This window comes from Hemiscyllium ocellatum, chromosome 16 (assembly GCF_020745735.1).
Source record: "Hemiscyllium ocellatum isolate sHemOce1 chromosome 16, sHemOce1.pat.X.cur, whole genome shotgun sequence".
Taxonomy (NCBI): domain Eukaryota; kingdom Metazoa; phylum Chordata; class Chondrichthyes; order Orectolobiformes; family Hemiscylliidae; genus Hemiscyllium; species Hemiscyllium ocellatum.
Window position 1 is genome coordinate 80,909,259 of NC_083416.1, and position 23,298 is coordinate 80,932,556.

Consider the following 23,298-nt stretch of genomic DNA (forward strand, 5'->3'; position numbering starts at 1 on the left):
GCAAATGATCAGAAGGGGTATGGCAACTTTACCTTGTATCGTTTCAATTTCTGGTCGATTGTTAAAAAAAACACCAGGTTGATATTTGGTGGTACAAAAAAAAAGAAAATGCATCATTTGTAAATGATGCAAGTGCCTATTTAATGGCTATAGATATATACTTAATTTCCTGCGAAGTAAATTCACCAAAGAACCTCAGATAACACACCTGATTTAATGGTGACATTTCCAGAGTTTTTGTTTTCTAACTTACTTATGGGGCATAAGTGTCGCTGACTGACCAGCATTTATTGTCTGGTCATAGTTGCCCAGAGAAGGAGTTTGCGAGCAGCCTTCATAATCACAGCAGTCCCTACGCTATAGTTTGACCCACAATTACATGAGGGAGGAATTTCAGGAGTTTGACCCAGCAATAAGCAATATATTTCCAAGTCAGGATGGTGAGTGGGTCGGAGACGAACTTAAAGATGGTGGTGTTCCCGTGTATCTGTCACCCTTAGCATTGTTGCATTGGAGAGGTTTGGATTTGGAATGTGTTATCTGAGGTTCTTTGGTGAATTTCTGCAGCCCGTCTTGTTGTGCACACTGCTGACAAGAAGCACTGGATCCTTGTGCATGTGGTGCTCATCAAGTAGGTTGTTCATCCTGGATGGTGTCAAGACTTTTCATGTTTTTAGGGTCGCATCCATCGAAACAAATGGGAAATATTCTATCAAACTTCTGACTTGCATCTTGTAGATAGTGGACAGGCATGGGGGGAGAGGGGGGGTCAGTAGGTGTGCTATTCCTCGCAATATTCTTGGCCTCTGACCATGCTCTTGTTTACAATATATAATTTACAATCATCTTTGTACCAGGAGGATATTATAAAGCTGGAGAGGGTTCAGGAGAGATTTACTAAGACGATGCCACGACTGAAGGTTTTACATTGTAAGAAAAGGATGGATGGTCTGGGAATTTGTTCTATGAAACATCTGAAGTTGAGGAGTGACCTTATGAAGGGTTATCAAACCTTGAGGGGTATAGATAAGGTAAATGGCAAGTGTCTTTGTCCGAGCATGGGAGATTTCAAGACCATGGGGTACATTTTTATGATGAGAGGGAAAATATTTTACAAAGGCATGAGGACTGACGTTTTAACACATAAAGTGGTTCCTGTGTGAAATGAACTTCCAGAGGAAGTGATGGATGCTAGTATGGTTATAACATTTAAAGGATATTTAGATGAGTACATGAATAAGAAATGTTAGGAGGGATACGTGTCAACTAGAGGCAAGGTGAGGCTAGTTTAATTTGTGATTATAGACGGCGAGGAATATCTCCATGGAAAGCTCTGTAACTTCCGAAGTCTTTTTTTAGCCAGTTACTCTGTGGTCGACATCGTTCTGGGATTCTTGATAAGTACTTATTTGCTTATCTATAAGCATTGAAAATGTGGATGACAAAGAGCAAAGAACAATGCAGCACAGGAACAAGCCATTTGGCCCACCAAGATGGCACCAAAGCATGATGCCTTTTGCAACTAAAAATTTTCTTCCTGTATACCATCTATGTTCACTTGTTCACTCCATATTCACAGATCTGTCAAGATGTCTCTTAAAACTTGTATTTTTGCCCGCATCCATCATAGTCTCTGATAGCTCATTACAGACACTTACCACCCTCTGTTTAAAAACCTGTTTTTCACATCTCCATTATACTTATCCTGTTTTACCTGAAACCTGTATTCCCTACGAATTGACAGTTATTCCTTTGAGAAAACACCCTAACTATCCAATCGATACCTCATCAACTACCACACTGACTAATCACGTATGCATTAACTGTTCAGCAGAAATCTCTCTGTTTAGATGTACCCAGAGAAGTACAGTGCTCACCAAAGGTTGCAAAGTAGTTAAGTAATCGATTTGAAGTAGGTTCAAACAAAGAGGGTTTGGACTTGCTAAGGGCTCTGAAAGAAACTTGCACAAAATCAATGAATCATCTTGATAGTTTTTCATTATGTCCTGCATGAATGAACATAATGAACAGTAAATCTCACTCTTGCACATATGGCGAGTAATAATATGGATTGAGAGGCCATGCCATGTATTTACAAACTGTTTAGAATACAAACATGATGAGACCTGTTTACCCACCCATTACAGAACGCCCACTCTCCCTCTACACCCAACTCTTATCCCAACCTCATGCAAAATACAAAGCCAGCCATAATCCATCTTGCATTAGACACTGAAATTATACTTAAATAAAATCGAAATGTGTGATAGAAACTCAGCAGATCTGACTACATCTGAGGAGAGAGAAACAGAATTCATGATTTTAATCCGATATGTCTCCACCAAACATTCCATAAAAAAAGTTAAATGTTAACTCTGTTCCTCTCTCTGAAGATTCTCCCAGACCTATTCCATTCTCCAGAACGTTTAGTTTTAATTCAGATCTCTACCATCCACAATATGCTACCATAATCATACTTGTAAACTATTTCTTTACTTCAAGTGATCCCATTATTGAGTCAAAAAATGTTGCTGCCGTGGATGAGTAAGTAAGAAATAGTAATTGTTGATAAATTCAGTCAATCATGTTCAAATGCTGAAGAATCAAAAAATAATTGTATAGTGTGATATGTTGGTCTATAGAAATGTTCTCAGTGGAACAAAAAAGGTTATCCTGACCTGGTTAGTCACTATCAGGCAACTCGCAAGTTATATTTCTGAAAAGGAAACTAAAATCATAAATGAAATGAAAATATCTCATTTTTAATTTCACAATGATACATGATAAATGCAACTAAAAACATTGCCAAGTCTTTAAGAAGTGGCCTGTTCGGTGATTGGGTGCACGTGAGAGCTCCCTGCTGACCAATCAAAAACTGAAATGTGAGTGGAGATCTTGACTATCCCCTTCCCTGCTCGCACACAAGTCGATACAGTGGTGAATAAATTGCAAAGCATGGTCTATTTGTGAGATTTCTAAAGTTGTTGACGTTTTTCAGAAAAATAGGCATGTTGTTTCAGGAAAATGATTTGGACCTGTCTGTGTTGGACTGGGGTGGACACAGTTAAAAATCACACAATACCAGGTTATGTTTATTTGGAAGCACTAGCTTTTGAAGAGCTGCTCCTTCTTCAGGTGATTGTGAAGCAGAACCATAAGACACACAATTTATAGCAAAAGTTTGCAGTGTCATGCAAGTAAAATGATATAATTAACAAATCTCGATTTTTGTTCAGTCTTTGATCTTATAGAATGAGTTACAGGTTTCGGTTCATTAATATACAAAGCGCAGAACATCTTTTAAATAAAATTCTCAAGATAACTTAAGGTTTTCTGAACATAAGGTGACATCTTAGCGCAGACAAGGTCAGAGTCTGCCTATATCCTAATCTTGAGTCAGGCTGGTTCTATTTCCAAGTGGAATTTAAACAATCTATACAACCAAAAGACAATGCACACAGTCAGCCCTTACAAAATTTTATAAATTCCACTTTGGAAATATAACCAGTCTGACTCAAGATTGTGATACAGACCGACCTGACTTCACACCTTTAATGTATTACCTGTGAAGAGGTGTCACTTTATATATAGAAATAAAACCTTAAAACATCTGAGAAAGTGGCTCAAAAGACGTTCTGGGATTTACATATTAATGATCCAAAACCTGTATCCTATTATAAAAAATGAAAGACTTAACAACAATCGAGAGTTGTTAAAAATATCATTTTACTTGCACGACACTGTAAACTTTTGCTATAAATTATACGTCCTATGATCCTGTTTCACAACCACCTGAAGAAGGAGCAGTGTTTGAAAGTTAGTGATTCTAAATGAACCAGTTGGACTATAACCTGGTGTTGTGTGATTTTTAACATTGTCGGGATAATCTCAGTGAAGTTGAAAACCTGAATGTATTTTATGCAAATTCTCACACAGCAAATTGTTGGGATACAGAATGCATTCCATGAAAATGTGATGGAGGCAGTTCAAAGTGAGACATTCAAGAAGCATTGGATGTTTTAAATAGTTTGGTGTGCAGTTGTTTGGGGAAAGGGCAGGATATTGACACCAGTTAATTTAACTGGGGTCGATAAAGTGACAGTGCAGGCACAATAGACTTGATTTTCTCCTTCTGTATTGTCATATTTTGTGATTCTTTGATATCGTTACTGAAACTATTCAGTCGACATTTCAATACATTACAGATGAGACTTGGTTTGGATTTTGAGACTCAAAGAACTGATGGTAGTTCATCTGTAGTATATGCAAACTGACATTGTTGCATAAAACTGTGATCATTATGCCAATACACAAAACTATTTGATCGATTTAGGAATGGTTAATCTAAAAAAAATGTTGATTTTAAATCATTACAACTGAGGGATTGACATAATTTCATCCAGGAAGTGGCAACTCAGTTTGCAGTAGATACCCGAAACTCCTAATCTCTTGTTGGGGAAGGAATTCCTGTGCTTGCACAGGTTATTTACATGCTCAGACTTCACAAGGCGCTTACAATTCACGACAGAGTTTGAAGAGCAAAGAGAACATGTTCCGTTCATTTCCTAGCACACAACAGGTGGACTTTATGGAGCCAGTCTTGAATCCCTTGTTTTTAAAAATCTTTTTTGAATTACATGAGCACACTTTATTCGTGTAAGTATATTTTTTCTGTGAGCCAGAATTGGATGGACAATCAGTTAGCTGAAAGGAAGATCCTTATTTTCATGGCAGTATTTTGCAATGAGAAAATTTGTTTGAAGATATACAGTCATACAACATAGCAACGTGCCCTTCCATCGAACACTTCTATCCCAATCAGGTTTCCTAAGCTGAACTGCATTTGTCCAATGTCCCTCTAAATCTTTCATATCCATGTAACGGTACAGACTGAAAATATCTAATTTGGAAATTAAATATGTGTACCCGTGTAACATAAATTAGAAGAGGTAAACCGGGAATGATCATAAATCAAGCACTGAATGCAGAAAAGCAAAAATAAAACAGAAACTAAGTTCAGAACTAGACTATTTGGGCCTTCAAATCTGCTCTCTCATCCGATATGTTCATGTCAAATCCTTTATCAGAAGACTTATTCCTCCTTTCTCCACAATGACCTTGGTGTGTTTAAAATCACTTTATGAAATACGTGCAATAAAAAGCGTCCCCAGTCTTTTATGGAAGAGAATTCCATTGCCTCACGACCATTTCAATGAAGAGGGTTGGCAGAGTGGCTCATTGATGAGCACTGCTGCCTCACAGCACCAGGGACCCTGGTTGAGTTCCAGCCTCAGGCAAATGTCTGCATGGAGTTTGCATATTTTCCCAGCATGTACGCAAATATCTGCTGAGCGCTCCAATTTGCACCCATTGTATAAAGATGTGCAAATGAAGTGGACTGGCCATGCTAAAGTACCCAGTGTAATCTGATATGGGAAATGTGGTGTTACCGGGTGGAGTAGCGGGATGGATCAGGGTAGGATGCTGCTCAGAGGTTTGGTGTAGACTTGTGGTCCAGGTGGCCTGTTTCCACACTGTGGAAATTCTTCTCTATTCAGTCAGTGTTTTTACATCTCAGTCGTAACTGGTCTTCCTCGTATTCTGAGACTATGACCCCTAGTTCTGGACATCCCAACTCGGGAAAATAGCTTCATTGTACGCAGTCTGTCCAGCCTGTTAGAATTATGAATATTTCAAGTCAAATCTCCTCCCATCTTTATGAGCCCTCCTGATTACACAGCCAGTCGAAATATCTCATAGCGCGATCCTGCCATCCACATTATTGACCGAGTGAAACCTCTTCCACAATCCCTTTTCTTATGGAGAGACATTAAAACTGCATGCAATACTCAAAGTGCAATTTTACCATGCCCTGCCGTTGTATCCTTACTTCTGAATGCATACTATATTAAACTCAAAGACAAAATACTCTCTGCCTGACTACTTTCATTGGCATACAATTACGCCAGCTTATTTTGCATATTCACATCTAGATATTTTCTTTCATCCTTCTCATGAATCACGATCCCGCTCAGTTTTGTGCCAACAACAATCTTGGAAATGTTACATTGCAATTAGTTTCCTCATCCAGCTGATGTATACATGCCACAAATACATGGGGCCTAAACACCAATCCTTGCAGTACCCTAATATTCACTCCCTGCCACTGAGAAAACAAATCTTTTTATTTGTTTTCTCCTTTACTCCCTATCAACCAATTTTCAATCCACGGCAATTTGTTAACCCATATCATACACAATTTATTTTTCGAATCATTTCGAATCCTGGTAAATTAATATGATGGCATGTTTCAAATTCATTGCTTGAGCAGCTCTGAAATGATTGTACTGGTCAAAAATGCATTTTGTGCCTTCAAATTAGAATACTGTCCCAGCCTTTGCAGGTCTCTCTGACTGTGTATTTTCGAACAGTTGATGGAACTACATGGATCATTCAGTTTAGAAAATAATGTTTCACATATGTGTGCCTTTAATATTTTGAAAGTGACAGATGCCATTAAAAATAACACACTATTTAACTTGGACCAATGCGTAAGACTTAGAGAAGGAACGTGTAGTTCTGCATATTATTCTCCATAATCATTCTTGGCTCAAGATTGGAATTTTTTTTCACAGATTAATATATGACGCAGACAATGGAAAGTAATACAACTGAACATGGGGTACTTAAATGGAGTCTGAAAATGGAAACAAAACGTAATTATGACACGGTGGCTCAGTGGTTAGCAATATTGCCTCACAGTGCCAGGGTACCAGATTTGATTTCAGCCTCAGGCGGCTGTCTGTGTGGAATTTGTGCATTCTTTGCATGTCTGAGGAGGGTTTCCTCCAGATCCTCCAGCTTCCACCCACATTCCAAAGACATACAGGTTAGGTGAATTAGCCATATAAATTGCCCACAGTGTTTAGGGATGTGGGGATTTGGTGCAGTAGTCAGGATTAAATGTAGAGTAATAGGATAGGGCAATAGGTATTGAGTTGGTTACTCTTCAGAATGTTGGTGTGGCCTATTGGGCCAAATGGCCTGCTTCCACACTGAAGGGATTGTGTTGTCTCATTACAGAGGAGAATGATGGCATAGTTTTGTGTTTCTGTGATGAGAAATATCTAAATTGGGAAATGAATTCAATAACAGAACAATCGTTGCTGAATTAATAAGTAAATAATATACACAAATGAGACAGATCATACATGTTCTTTTCATCCTATTTCATCTGCCCTGTGTAATATGTCATGATGTGGTCCGAAATATAATTGTGGGAATAGGGAGAAATAATATAGCGACATCCTTCTTTAAATATTTTTCATTGTGCAACAATAAATGTACGTATTTGCATTCACCTCAGAATGCCCAGCTTTAAGAAATCAACGATAATTTGATTGGTCGAATTTAAACATGCTGCTATTCACCAATCAGAAGCTGAGATGTGATTGGGGATCCGGACAGCCTCTTCACTACCCAGACACCATCACGTCCGATCAGACGCAATGTAAAATTGGATAGCAAGCAGCTACGTAGGACTTGCTCACGAATCGACTGAATATATTCAAGAAAATAGAAGACTTAAATAACATACTCCTAGCGATTCACGGAACGTTCAGGTATTTACGACGTCGTAGTAGCTTTCGATATATAAAAAAATTATATAACTCAAAAGAGAATAATTAATGCCGTGGGTACATACTGAAATAAGGGGAATGTTTGACTTTAGAAATGAGATATAAAATATATTGGCTTCTTAAATGCCAATTCTTGTACTGCATGTTCTCTTCTTGGAATCTAGTGTTTGGACAGATTCGTTATTTGATTCCTGAAGAACTACAACTCGGCGCCTTTGTTGGGAATATCGCTGAGGATCTCAGATTGGATATAAAGCAGCTCTCGGCTCGCAATTTGCGGATAGTAGCCGGGCCCAAGAAACAATATGTGGATATAAATTTGGACACTGGCATTTTAATTGTGACGAAAACAATTGACAGAGAAGAGATTTGCGGACAGAGCCTCAGTTGTGCGCTAAGCTTGGACGTTTTCCTCGAAAACCCTTTAAAGCTGAACCAGGTTACAGTGGAGATTCTCGATGTAAATGACAATGCTCCTAGCTTTCCAAATACACAATTCCGCCTAGAAATATCAGAGCGTTCTATTCCAGGAGCGCGCTTTCCACTCGAGTCTGCGCACGATCTGGATGTTGGAACTAATTCCGTACAAACCTACGAGCTCCTTCCGAACGATTATTTTATCCTCGATGTGCAAATGCGCGGTGGTAAAGTGAAGTCTCCAGTGCTGGTTCTGCAGAGACCTTTGGACAGAGAAACGGAATCCAGCTACAGGTTGACGCTGATAGCCAAAGATGGTGGTGTCCCTGTCAGATCGGGCACGGCTCAGATCACAATTGTGGTAAACGATGCAAACGACAATGCTCCTGTCTTCCCGCAGTCAGTTTACAGAGTCAGTCTATTGGAGAATGCAGCCAAAGGAACTCACGTAATCATATTAAATGCCACTGACTTGGACAGTGGTGTCAATGGAGAGATAAACTATTCTTTTGGTCGCGACACTTCAGCTCGAATTCGGGAAATGTTTGCCCTGAATTCCAGAACTGGTGAAATCAGCGTGAAAGGCAAGTTGGACTATGAAGAAAACGACGCCTTTGAAATTAACATACAAGCTACAGATGGAGGTCCAGACGCGATGTCGGGACACTGTGAGGTTTTGGTAAACATTATTGATGTGAATGACAATCCACCTGAAGTGACTTTGACTTCTTTATCGAGTATAATCTCGGAAGATGCGCCAGTCGAGACTGTAGTCGCTCTGTTCACTGCAGCAGACAAAGATTCAGGCACCAACGGGCAGGTAGAATGTCAGATTTCAAATAAACTACCATTTAAACTGGATTCCTCTTTAAAGAATTTTTATGGAATACTTGTTCATCGTCCACTGGATCGTGAAAATACCGCCAGGTATGACGTTACCATAACATGTACAGATTCTGGACATCCTCCGCTTACATCCCAGAAAACCATTCGGGTAGAGGTTTCCGATATAAACGACAATGCGCCCCATTTCAGGCAATCTTTATTTACAACAAATGTAATGGAGAATAATGAAATAGGAGTTTCCATATTTTCCATTTCAGCGTTTGACGCTGATATCGGAGTGAACGCTCGACTGAAATATTCAATTCTGGAGACTCAAATTCAGAACGTCTCCGTGTTCAAGTACATCTCTATTAACTCGGACACTGGTGTTATATTCGCTCAGACATGTTTTGACTACGAGGAATTGAAAAACTTTCAGATTCAAGCTCAGGTCATGGACTCTGGGACGCCATCACTCGCAAGTAATGTTTCAGTGGATGTTATTATCCTCGATCAGAATGACAATGCTCCAGTCATTGTGCAGCCATTAGTCGAATTTGGGACAACAGCAGTAGAGACAATATCCAGATTTGCAGAACCAGGGTATTTGGTGGCCAAGGTATCTGCCACTGACGCTGACGCAGGTCAGAACGCTCGCCTTTCTTATTCGATTTTTCAAGCTACCCAGCATAACCTTTTTACCATTTCACCAGACTCTGGGGAGATTTGGACAATCCGCCGGATCATTTCTAGAGATGCCTCAAAGCAAAGGTTGGTGATTCTGGTAAAAGATAATGGATCACCATCTCTTTCTGCCTCAGTCACCATCATCTTATCAGTGATTGGTGGAGACGCTGAAACATTCCCCAGTGTCGCCGGTTCATCTGAAAAGCCCAGGTTCAGTCCTGATCTGAGCCTTTCCTTGGTCATCGCTTTAGGAACCATTTCTAGCATTTTTCTCGTCATTTTAATTATTCTTGCTGTGAAGGTTCATAAAAGCAGGAATTCACTGGGTGCTCAGCACTGTTCTGTGGGAGTTTGTTGTTGCATTCAAACCAGACATTCTCTGAATGGAATTCAAAAGGCTAGTAGAGACCTCCAGATACCCCCAAATTACGTTGAGGTATTCGGTGGTGACCCACTTTCTCAGAGTTTCCGCTATGAGTCGTGTTCAACGTTGCAGTCAACGCGGCGAGATTACATGACGCCCAACAAATACAGGTCATCCATGGACAAAACGTTTGTCCAGAATGATTACATTGGGAAACAGGATCCAGAGTTGCTGCATACTGAGAAGGTTAACAACTCTTTGGACATTGAGGTGAGCCACTTCGAGAATGGGAATAGGATGCTGGCAGCTTTGATTTGTTTTTGTTTTCTTTTCAAGCAACTTGAGTATCAATGTTTTGCAAACATTATTGTATTGCTCCAGTTGTCCTAAATAAAGTGGTTTCCAGGTGCCTTCCTCAACTGATATCTTCCAGGCTGTATTCGTGTATTCACCCGCATTGAAGAAGGAAATCCTCCAAATTGATTCCACTACATTTTTGGCCCATGTTTTACTTCCAGGCCAGGACAGTCTGTGCCAGGCCAAGCTGTTTTTCTTGCAAATACTATTCTTGTCCTTCTCGGTGCTACTTGTCGTGCATTTGCAAAGAATATCACAATAGATTTGGTAAGTTGCTGCCGTGCATCTTGTACGTGATACACACTGCTGCCACTGTGCATTGATGGTGGAAGGAGTAGATCTTGAAGGTATTATGTGGTATGCCAGTAAAACGGGCTTCCTTGTCTTTGATGTCGTTTGATGTCATTAAATATCTTAAGTGTTGTTGGATATGCATACCTCTAAGAAAATAATGCTTAATTCATCACACTCCTAATTTGTGCCTTCACGATTCTGCACATGTCTAGGAAGTCAGGAGACGTGATACCTGTTCTGACTACCTGTTGTCGCCACCATACTTTTCAAATGCTTGTCAGTTAGCTCAGTTGGCATGTTTGTAATGCAAGTTAGCACCAAAAGGTGTTCAATTCCTACATTGGTTGAGGTTTCTATGAGTGATTCTCCTTCTTGACCTCCCTCTCACCTGAGGTGATGGTTCTTAGGTTAAACCACCACCACACATCCCTCCCAAATACACGAACAATCCTAATGATCAAAAGGACTATGGTGACTTTAACTTTTACGATTCCAATTTCGGGTCTATTGGATGTACAAAACATTCAGAACATACGAAATTTGTAAACAATGTAAGTGTTTATTTAGTGTATATAGATACATACTTAATTTCTTGCGTCATGCCAACGTCTTCTCATATTTCCTGATTCAATAGTAATACCTCCAGAGATTTGTTTATTTTTCTAATTCACTCATGGGGGTCGCTAACTGGCCACCATTTATTGCTTGTCCCCAGTTGCCCGTGAGATGGTGGTAGCAAGCAGCCTTTTTAAACTGCTGCAGTCCATATGCTGTAATTTGACCATTAGGAAGGAATTCCAGGATTTTGACCCAGCAGTAGACAATATATTTCCAAGTCAGGATGGTGAGTGACTTGGAGAGAAATTTATAGGTGGTGATGCTCCCGTGTATCTGCCACCCTTACTCTTCTGCATGGGAGAGATCATGGATTTGGAAGGTGCTGTCGAAGGATCTTTAGTGAATTTCTGCAGCACCTCTTATCAATGTCATACACTGCTGATACTGAGCACTGGTGGAAGGAATGAATCCTTAGGGATGTGGTGTCAATCAAGTGGGCTGTTTTGCCTTGGATGGTCTCAAGATTTTTTGCGTGTTTTTAGGGTTGCACCCATTCAAGCAAGTGGGGATTATTCTATCACACTGCTGGCTTGCGTCTTGTAGGTAGTAGAGAGGCTTCAGGGAGTCAGGGGGTGAGTTTGTCGCCAAAGTATTCTTCATCTCTGACTGTGCTTTTATTTTCAATTGATAATTTATGATAGCTCTGTTTTAGAAAAGATATTATTATGCTAGAGAGGGTTCAGAAGAGATTTACTACGATGTTGCCAAGAATCCAGGGTTTGAGTTATAAAGAGATGCTTGATAGGCTGGGAGTTTTTCACTGAAGCATGGAGGTTTATCAAATCATGAGAGATATGCATAAGGTGAATAGCAGGTGTGTTTTCCCTCGAGTGGGAGATTTCAAGACCATGGGGCATATTTTTAAGATGAGAGGACAAAAAAATTTAAAAGATACGAGGAGTGCCTTTTTTATCGCACAAAGTGGCTTGTCTATGGAATGACCTTCCAGAGGAAGTGGTGCATGAGATTACAGTGGCAACATTTACAAGACGTTTCGAACAGTACATGAACAAACAATCTTTGGAGGGCTATGAGCCAAGTAGAGGCAGATGAGACTAGTTCATTTTGAGATTATGGTAGGTGTGGAATGGTTGGCTAGAAAGGTCTGTTTCAATGCTGTGTGACTCTATGTCACTACTGTGATTAAATGTAACTTCAGTAAGTTCTGAAGTCATGTTTACCAGTTGGTCTGTGGTCGACATCATTTTAGGATTCTTTTTAAGTATATAGTTTATCTATTAGCATTGAAAATACGGACATGACAAAGTACAAAGAACAGCACAGCATAGGACAAGTCATTTGGCCCACCAAGACTGCAACAACACATAATGCCTTTTGAAACTAAAACCCTGTTTTCACCTACATAGTCTGTATCTATCTGTTCCCTAACTATTCACATATCTGCCTCTTAAATGTTCTCATTGTAATTGCCTCCACCAAATCCTCTGATAGCTCATTCCAGACACTGACCACCCACTATTTAAAAACATGGTTCTTAAATCTCCTTTAAACCAGTTTTGGCTTAAACCTGTATTCACGAGTAATTGACAGTTCTTCCCTTGGGAAAATACCCTGACTATCCATCCGATCCGTGCATCATCCTCTACCCACGTCCTTTAATCAAGTAGAAGTTAACTGTGCAGTAACACCTTTCAGTTTAGATGTTCCCATACAATTACGGAGGACAACAGTCCTAACCAGAGGTTGTGAAGTAGTTATGCAATGGTTGAATTTGAAAACAGATCCAAACAAAGAAGATTTGAACTTGCTGAGGATTCTCAGAAATTTGAGCAAAATCTTCTTGATAGTTTTTGATTGTATATGACAGAATGCAGTGAACACTAAATCCCACTTTTGAATACATGGTGAGTAATATAATGAATTGAGGGAGTATGCCGTGTCTTTACACCCTATTTAGAACGCAAACTCGACGAGGCCTGTTTACCCACCCACTAATCAATACCCCATATTCAGGAGAAAGTGAGGGCTGTAGATCGAAGTCGAGAGTGTGTGGTGCTGGAAAAGTACAGCAGGTCATGCAGCATCAGAGGAGCAGAAGAATTGACGTTTTGGGCAGAATGAACGGCTTCTGCCAGAAATGTCAATTCTCCTGCTCTTTGGAACCTGCATGGCCTGCTGTGCTGTTCCAGCACCACAATACCCCATACTCAGTCTATTACAATCTGATAACCAACCCTAGAGAGAATACTAAGTCAGCCATCTTGCATCAGACACTTATATTGTACTTCAATAAAATGTGCAAGAGAAACTCAGCAGACCTAGTTGCATCTGAGGGGAGAGAAATAGAGTTCATGCTTTGAATCCAACATGGCTTTCCAATGAACATTCCATAAAAAAATTAAAGCGTTGACTCTGTTTCTCTGTCTGAAGATTGTGTGAGACCTATTGATCTTTTCCAGCACGTTTTGTTTTTAATTGAAATCTTCAGCATCCACAATATTTTAATGTATTCGTACGTGTTGACCATTTCTTTACTTCAAGTGATCCTGTTGTGATTCATAAAATATTGCCACTGTGGATGAGCAAGTAATAAATAGTAAATGTTGTTAAGTCGATGGTTAAATTCAGTTAAGCACATTTGAATGATGAAGCACCAGAAAATGAATAGATAGTGTAATAAGTAGGGTCTAAAGAAACGTGCTTAGTCAAAGGAGAAGGTAACCCTGATCTGGTTATTCACCATAAGGCATCTCGGAAGTAATATTTCGAGAAAGGGAATTACAAATGAAATTTTAAAAATTTTATTTTTAATTACACAGCTATAAACGTGAAACGCGACTAAAAGAAATTTTCAAGAAATAGCATGTATGGTGATTGGTTGAACGTGAAAGCTCCTGACTGTCCAATCAGAAGCTGAAAAATGAGTGGAGATCTTCACGAACCCCTTGCCAGCTCACACACAATCAGATACAGTGGAGAATGAAACGGTGAACTGTGGACTATTTTTGATGCTTATGAGGTTATTGAGGTTTTTTTTAGAAAAATAGCAATTTTGTCAGGAAAATCTCAGTTAAGTGGACAACCTGAACACATTTTATGCAAATTCTCAAAAAGTGAATTGTTAGTGTATGGAATGAACTCCAGGAAAATGTGGTGGAGGCAGCTCCAATTGTGGAATTCAAGGGGGTATTGGAATTTTTAAAAATAAAATGTGCATGTATATGGGAAAAGGCAGGCTATTGACACTAGGAAATGGAACTGAAATGAATAAAAGAGACAATACAGACAGATTATATTGATTTTTTCCTTCTGCTTTGTCATAATTCTGTAATTCCTTGATATGATTATCGAAACTGTTCAAAATACATTTCAATATATTACAGATAAGACTTGCATTGGATTTTGAGACTCAAAGAACTGATGGTAGTTCATTTGTTGCATGGAAGAATTGGAATAGTTGTGTAAAATTGTGAGTTTTTTTGCCAATACACCAGAAAATTGGACTGATTGAGGAACTGTTAATCTAAAAGTGTTAATTTTAAACACTTACAAGTGTGGGGTTGTCATGATATCATTCAGGAACTTGCAACTTAGTTTACAGCACATACTTAAACCTTCTATTCTCTTGTCAGGGAAGAGATTCCAGTGCTTTCTCAGGTTATTTATATGCTTAGATTTCACAAGGTGCTTACAGTTCGCGACAGAGTTTGAAGACCGAAGAGGACACGTCCTAGTCATTTCATAATACACAACACGTGGACTTTATGGAGGCAGTCTTGAATCTCTTGCTTTTAAAATGTCTCTGAATTACATGAGCATACTTTATTCATGTGAGTACATTTTTCAGTGAGCCAAAATTGGATGGTCAGTCAGTGTAGTGAAAGAAAACTCCTTATTTTCATGGTGGCATTTCACAATTAGAAACGTTGCTTGAAGATGTCCAGTCACACGACACAGAAACAGGCCCTTCAATCATACTCTTCTATCCCGACCAGGTTTCTGAAACTAAACAGCATTTGACAAACATCCCTCTAAATCTTTCCTATCCATGTATCTGTACAGACTGAAAAGTATCTAATTTGGAAAATATGGATGTATGTGTAGGTATTATCAATTACAAGAAGTAAGTAAAACGGGAATGATCATAAATCAAACACTGATTGTAGAAAACCAAAAATAAAACAGAAATTAAGGTCAGAGCTAGACTATTTGGCTGTCAAACCTGCTCCACCATCCGATGTATTCATGCAAATTTCTCTATTTTAAGACATATTCCTCGTTTTACCCAATATCCTTTATGCATTTAAAATCTAAGTATTTATCTATCTCTTTCTGAAATACGTTCAATGAAATGGTCCCAATAGTCTTTTATGGTAGACAATTTCATAGGATCATGACCAATGCAGTTAGGCAGGCCTGCACAGTAGTTCAGTGATTAGCACTGCTATCTCATAGCAACAGCGACCTAGGTTCAAGTCCAGCCTCAGGTGCACTATCTGTGTGGAATGTGCACATTCTCTCCATGTCTATGCCGGTTTCTGCTGGATACTCTAGTTTGCTCCTACAATTTAACAATAACCAAATTAGGCGATTGGCCAAGCTGGACTACCTAGAGCGTTCAGGCATGCGTAGGTTAGGGGCAGTAGCCATGGGAAATGTAGGGGAGTATATTTGGGTGGGATGCTCTTTGGAGGGCTTGAGTGACCTGTTGCTACACTCTCGGAATTCTGTTCTATTTAATCAATATTTCCGCAACTCTATTTTAAATGGTCCACCCTGTATCCTGATACTGTGACTCCTGGTTCTGGACATCCCAGCAAGGAAAACATCTTCCCTCTGCCCAGCCTGTTAAATTTTGAATGTTTCTATCAACTTTTCACTTATCCTTATAAGACCTTATGATTACAGAACCAGTCGAAACTTCTCAGTGAGTAGTCCTGCTATCTACATTATTAGCTGAGTGAAACATCTTCTATATTCCCACGATGAAAAGTATATCCTTTCTCAGGGAAAGACAGTAAACCTGCATGCAATACTCAAGATCCAATTTCACCAAGCTCTTTAGAAGTACGATATCCCTACTTCTGATTGCATACCTTATATGAAATGAAAGACAATATACCCCGTATCTGGCTACTTACATTGGCTGGCATACAGTGACACCAGATTCTTTTGTATATTCACATCCAGATGTCTTCTTGCATTCCCGCTCATGTCTCATAATCCCACTCAGTTTTATGTCATCACCAAACTTGGAAATGTTGCATTACAATTGGTTGCCTCATCCAGCTTATGTATAAATGTCATAAATAGATGGGGCCCAAACACCAATCCTTGCAGAATCCCAGTATTAATTCCCTGACACTGAAAAACAAATCCATCCAATCACTATTTCTGTTTACTCTCCATCAATCAAACTTAAACCCATGATAATTTAATAAACGATGCCGTATACAATTTATTTTTGTGCACTAAATTCATTTGTGCATTATTATCAGGTTCATAATCGAACATCATATAGGTATTAATTTAGCAAACTGAAAATGTGCATTTGGGCGCATTTGAAAGTGAATCAGTTCGAACCCTGACAAATTAACACGCTAGTATTTGTCAAATTCATTGCGTGAGCAGTTCTGAAATGGTCTTACACGTCAAAAATACATTTTGTGCCGAAAATACAATGCTGTCCCTCATCTTTGGAGGCCTCTGTGACTGCATGTTTTCGAGCACCTGATAGAACTACATGCATCACTCAGCTGAGAAAACAAGGGTTCACGTATTGTGCATTTAATATTTTGAAAGTGACTGATTACCTTAAAAATAACACACTAAGTAACTTGGACCAGTGTGTAAGACCTGAGCAATGGATATATAATTAATTCTACATATGAATCTCCATAATCAACCAAGGCTCAGAATTGGAAAATTTTCACCGATTAATGTATTTAGTACGGAGTGATTGGAAATTAATACAAGTAAAACTGGATATTTAAATGGAGTCTGAAAATAGAAGTCAAACTGTAATCATTCCTATTGCCTCATTGCTGAAGAGAATAATGAAAAGACTTGTGTTCCTATGGTGAGAAATATCTAAACTGGGAACAGAATGCAATGACAGAATGACGGTACCTGAACCTTTAAGTAAATAATGCGTACACACTAATGAGACAGATCGCACTTTTTTTTGTATTTCTCCTAACATACATAGTGTGTTATCAGTTGGTTCTAGAAGAAACATTGGGAACAGGATAAACAATACATTGACATACGTCTTCAAATATTTTTTATTGTGCAACAATAAATCAAGATATTTGCACTTGCTTCAGAATGCCCTGCTTTAAGAAACCAACGGTAATTTGATTGGTCGAATTTAAACATGCTGCTATTCACCAATCAGAAGCTGAGATGTTGATTGGGGATCCGGACAGCCCCTTCACTACCCAGACACCATCACGTCCGATCAGACACAGTGTAAAATTGGATCGCAAGCAGCTCCGTAGGAATTGCTCACCAATCGACAGAACATATCAAAGAAAATAGAAGATTTAAATCATATAATCAAAGTGATTCACGAAACATTCAGGTATTTACTACGTCGCAGTTGCTTTCGATGTAAGAAAAATGGTATAATGATGAAGAGAATAATTAATGCTGCGGGTACATATTGAAATAAGGGGAATGTTTGACTCTGGAAATGAGATATAAAAAATATTGGCTTCTAAAATGCCAATTCTTGTACTGCATGTTCTCTTCTTGGAATCTAGTGTTTGGACAGATTCGTTATTTGATTCCTGAAGAACTGCAACTCGGCGCCTTTGTTGGGAATATCGCTGAGGATCTCAGCTTGGATATAAAGCAGCTCTCGGCTCGCAATTTTCGGATAGTAACCGGGCCCAAGAAACAATATGTGGATATAAATTTGGACACTGGTATTTTAATTGTGACGAAAACAATTGACAGAGAAGAGATTTGCGGACAGAGCCTCAGTTGTGCGTTAAACTTGGACGTTTTCCTTGAAAATCCTTTAAAGCTGTATCAGGTTACAGTGGATATTCTCGATGTAAATGACAATGCTCCTAGTTTCCCAAAGCCACAATTCCACCTAGAAATCTCAGAGCTTTCTATTCCAGGAACGCGTTTTCCACTCGAACCTGCGCACGATCTGGACGTTGGAAGTAATTCCGTACAAACCTATGAGCTCCTTCCGAACGATTATTTTATTCTCGATGTGCAAACGCGCGGTGGTAAAGTGAAGTCTCCAGTGCTGGTTTTGCAGAGACCTTTGGACAGAGAAACGGAATCCAGCTACAGGTTGACGCTAACAGCGAAGGACGGTGGTGTCCCTGTCAGATCGGGCACGGCTCAGGTCACAATTGTTGTAAACGATGCAAACGACAACGCTCCTGCCTTCCCGCAGTCAGTTTACAGAGTCAGTCTATTGGAGAGTGTAGCCGCAGGAACGCAGGTAATCATATTAAATGCCACTGACTTGGACAGAGGTGTCAATGGAGAGATAAACTATTCTTTTGGTCGCGACACTTCAGCTCGAGTTCGGGAACTGTTTTCCATGAATTCTAAGACTGGTGAACTCAGAGTAAAAGGCAAATTGGACTATGAAGAAAACGACGCCTTTGAAATCAACATACAAGCAACAGACGGGGGTTCTCACGCTATGTCGGGGCACTGTGAAGTTTTGGTAAATATTATTGATGTGAATGACAATCCACCTGAAGTAATTTTGACGTCTTTATCATTTACAATCTCAGAAGATGCGCCTGTAGAGACTGTAGTCGCTCTGTTCACTGCTGCAGATAAAGATTCGGGTACAAACGGGCAGGTACAGTGCCACATTTCAAATAAACTACCATTTAAACTGGATTCCACTTTAAAGAATTATTATGCAATACTCGTTCATCGTCCACTGGATCGTGAACAAACCGCCAAGTATGACGTTACAGTAACATGCACAGATTTAGGAAATCCTCCCCTTACATCCGAAGAAGCCATTCGAGTGGAGGTCTCCGATATAAACGACAATGCGCCCCATTTCAGACAATCTTTATTCACAGCAAACGTAATGGAGAATAATGAAATAGGCGCTTCTATATTTTTCCTTACAGCCTTTGATGCCGATATTGGAATGAACGCTCGACTGAAATACTCTCTCCTGGACACTCCAATTCAGAACGCCTCCGTGTTCAATTACATCTCTATTAACTCGGACACTGGTGTCATATTCGCACAGAGAGCTTTCGACTACGAGGAATTGAAAAACTTCCAGATTCAAGCTCAGGTCATGGACTCTGGGACACCATCACTCGCAAATAATGTTTCAGTGGATGTTGTTATTCTCGATCAGAATGACAATGCTCCAGTTATTGTGCAGCCATTAGTCGAATTTGGATCAACAGCAGTAGAGACAATATCCAGGTTTGCAGAACCAGGGTCTTTAGTGGCCAAGGTATCCGCCACTGACGCTGACGCAGGTCAGAACGCTCGCCTTTCTTATTCAATTTTTCAAGCTACCCAGCATAATCTTTTTACCATTTCACCAGACTCTGGGGAGATTTGGACAATCCGCCATATCGTTTCTCGAGATGCCTCAAAGCAAAGGTTGGTGATTCTTGTAAAAGACAATGGATCACCATCTCTTTCTGCCTCAGTGACCATTATCTTATCTGTGATTGGTGGTGAAACGGAAGCTTTCTCGAACATCAGCGGTTCATCTGAAAATCATGGATTCGAGCCAGATCTGAGCCTTTCTTTGGTCATCGCATTAGGAACCATTTCTAGCATTTTTCTCATCATTTTAATTATTCTTGCGGTGAAGGTTCATAAAAGCAGGAATTCACTGGGTGGTCAGCACTGTTCTTTGGGAGTTTGTTGTTGCCTTGAAACCAAACATTCTCTGAATGGAATTCAAAAGGCTAGTAGAAGCCTTCAGATACCCCCAAATTACGTTGAGGTGTTCGGTGGCGACCCACTTTCTCAAAGTTTCCGCTATGAGTCATGTTCAACATTGCAGTCAACGAGGAGAGACTATATAACTCCCAATACATCCAGGTCATCCACGGACAAAAAGTATGCCCTGACTGATTATATTGGGAAACAGGATCCGGAGTTGCTGCATACTGAGAAGGTCAGCAACCCTTTGAGCAATGAGGTGAGTCACTTTGAAAATGGAAATAGGTTTTTGGCAGCTTTGATTTGTTTTTGTTTTATATTTTCAAACAACGAGAGCATCACTGTTTGGCCAGCATTATTGTGTGGCCCCAGTTGTCCTGAAGGAAGTATGTTCTAAGTGCTTTCCATGTGGACCCTATATTTAGTAAGGAACTCCTCCGATTTGACTCCACAACATTATTGCCCCATGTTATACATCCAGGCTAGGACAGTCTGTGCTATGTCAAGTTGCTTGTCCTGCGTCCATTAGTCTTGTCCTTCTAGGTGCATTCGCAGTAGACTTGGTAAGTTGCTGCAATGCATCTTGTATGTGGTACACACTGCTGCCATTGTGCATTGATGGTGGAATGAGTGGATATTGAAGATTTTATGTGATATGTCAGTCAAAAAACTGCTTTGGCGTTAAATATCCTGAGTGTTATTGGATATGCATACCTCCAAGCAAATGGAACTCATTCCAACACAGTCCTAATTTGTGCCTTCACTATTCTGGATGGGTCTGTGCAGTCAGGGCAGGCGATACCTGTTAAACAATTTGTGGGTTCCGACTGTCTCTTGTAGCTACCATACTTTGCAGCTGGTTGTCAGTTAGCTCAGTTGGTTGGATGGCAGGTTTATAATGTAAAATGGCACTAACAGACGTTCAATTCCTGCATTGATTGAGGTTCCCATGAATGATTCTGCTTCTTGAATTCATCCACACATAAGGTTAAACCACCATCACTCAACCCTCCCTAATACGAGATTAATCCTTATGAGCAGAAGAACTATGGCAACTTCACCTTTTACTATTTCAATTTCGGGTCAATTGGTAAACAATAAAGGTTGATCTTTGGCTGTGGAAAAAAAAAGAAAATTCATCTTTTGTAAACTATATAAGGTTTATTTAGTGTATATAGATACATATTTAATTTCCTGCATAATACCAATTTCTTCTCAGATTTTCCGATTCAATGGTGGTATCCCCAGAGATTTGTTTTTTTTTAGTTCACTCATGGGAGTCGCTAATTGGCCACCATAGAAGGATACAGCGCAGTACAGGCCCTTCGGCCCTCGATGTTGCGCCGACCGAATCCTACCTAGCCTATACTAGCCCAATAACTTCCAAATGCCTATCCAATGCCCGCTTAAATGACCATAAAGAAGGAGAGTTCACCACTGATACGGGCAGGGCATTCCATGAACTCACAACCCGCTGTGTGAAGAATCTACCCCTAACATCTGTCCTATACCTACCACCCCTTAATTTAAAGCTATGTCCCCTAGTAACACCTGACTCCATTAGCGGTAAAAGGTTCTTAGTATCTACCCTATCTAAACCCCTAATCATCTTATACACTTCTATCAGATCTCCCCTAAACCTTCTCTTCTCCAATGAGAACAGCCCCAAGTGCCTCAGCCTTTCCTCATAAGATTTTCCTACCATTCCAGGCAACATCCTGGTAAACCTCCTCTGCACTCGTTCTAAAGCTTCCACATCCTTCCTATAGTATGGCGACCAAAACTGCACACAATACTCCAGATGAGGCCGCACCAGAGTCTTATACATTTATTGCTTGTTCCCAGTTCACCTTGAAAAGGTGTTCGCGAACTGTCTTCTTAAACCATTGCAGTCTATATGTTGTAGTTTGACCCACAATGCCATTAGGAAGGAATTCTAGGATTTTGACCCAATGGTAGGCAATATATTTCCAAGCCTGGATGGTAAGTGGCTTGGAGAGGAACTTATAGGTGGTGCTGTTCCGTCTATCTACCACCCTTAAACATCTGCATGGGAGAGGTTATGGATTTGGAAGGTGCTGGCTAAGGAACTTTTATGAATTTCTGCAGCACTTCTTGTCAATGTCACATACTGCTGATACTGAGCACTTGGTGCTGGAAGGAGTGGATCCTTATGGATGTGTTGCCAATCAAGTAGGCTGCCCCGACCGGGTTGGTATCAAGATGTTTGAATGTTTTTAGGGTTGCACCCATCCAAGCAAGTGGGGAATATTCTATCACACTGCTGACCTATGTCTTGTAGGTAGTGGAGAGGCTTTGAGGAGTCAGGAGGTTAGTTAATCACCATAATATTCTTAGCCTCTGACCATTCTTTTGTTCAGAACCTGTAACTTACAATCGCCCTGTAATAGAAATGATATTATTAAGCTGGAGAGGGTGCAGAAGAGATTCATCAGGATGTTGCTGAGAATGCAGAGTTTAAGTTGGAAGGAGACGCTGCATCGTCTGGGAGTTTTTCACTGCAGCACAAAAGGTTGAGGGGTGACCTTATAGCGGTTTATCAAATCATGAGAGATATGCATAAGGTGAATGGCAGATCTCTTTTCACTAGATTTCAAGACCATGGTGCATATTTTTAAGGTGAAAGGATAAAAATTCTATGAAGACATGAGGAGTGCATTTTTATTGCAGGAAGTTGTTAGTGTGTAGAATGAACCTCCAGAGGAAATGGTGGGTGTGATTACAGTGGCAACGTTTACAAGACGTTTCACTGAGTAATGGCCCGTATCCCTCCAAGCAATATTTGGAGAGATACAGGCCAAGCAGAAGCAGGTGGGATTAGTTCAGTTTGTGATTATGGGTGGTGTGGAATGGTTGGCTAGAAAGGTCTGTTTCAATGCTGCATGACTCTATGACACTACTGTGACTAAATGTAATTTCAATAAGTTCTGAATTCAGGTTTACTAGTTGCTCTGTGTTCGATGTCATTTTAGGATTCTTTTTAAGTATATAGTTGCTTCTCTATTAGCATTGAAAATACGGACATGACAAAATATAAAGAACAGCCATTTGGACAAGCCATTTGGCCCACCAAGACTGCAACAACACATAATGTCTTTCGAAACTAAATACCTTTTTTACATTTACATGGTCTGTATCTATCTGTTCCCTACCTATTCACATATCTGACAAGATGCCGCTCAATTGTTCTTGTTGCAATTGCCTTTACCA

At 39.9% G+C, this 23,298-nt stretch overlaps 1 protein-coding gene across 4 annotated transcripts in view; it reads left to right on the top strand.

Moving 5' to 3' along the window:
• The window catches only part of LOC132823510 (protocadherin beta-15-like), a 173,842-nt gene that overhangs the window by 47,052 nt on the left and 103,492 nt on the right, over positions 1 to 23,298 (top strand). The window contains exon 1 of one of the 4 annotated variants that reach the window (XM_060837442.1): positions 7,727 to 10,203. The exons of 2 other annotated variants lie outside the window; for them this stretch is intronic. In XM_060837442.1, the coding sequence (XP_060693425.1) occupies positions 7,735 to 10,203 (2,469 nt within the window). In that variant the 5' untranslated portion in view covers positions 7,727 to 7,734. Of the gene's footprint in view, positions 1 to 7,726; positions 10,204 to 17,629; positions 20,327 to 23,298 lie in introns of those variants that run through there. One more of the 4 variants, XM_060837439.1, reaches the window with a different exon arrangement.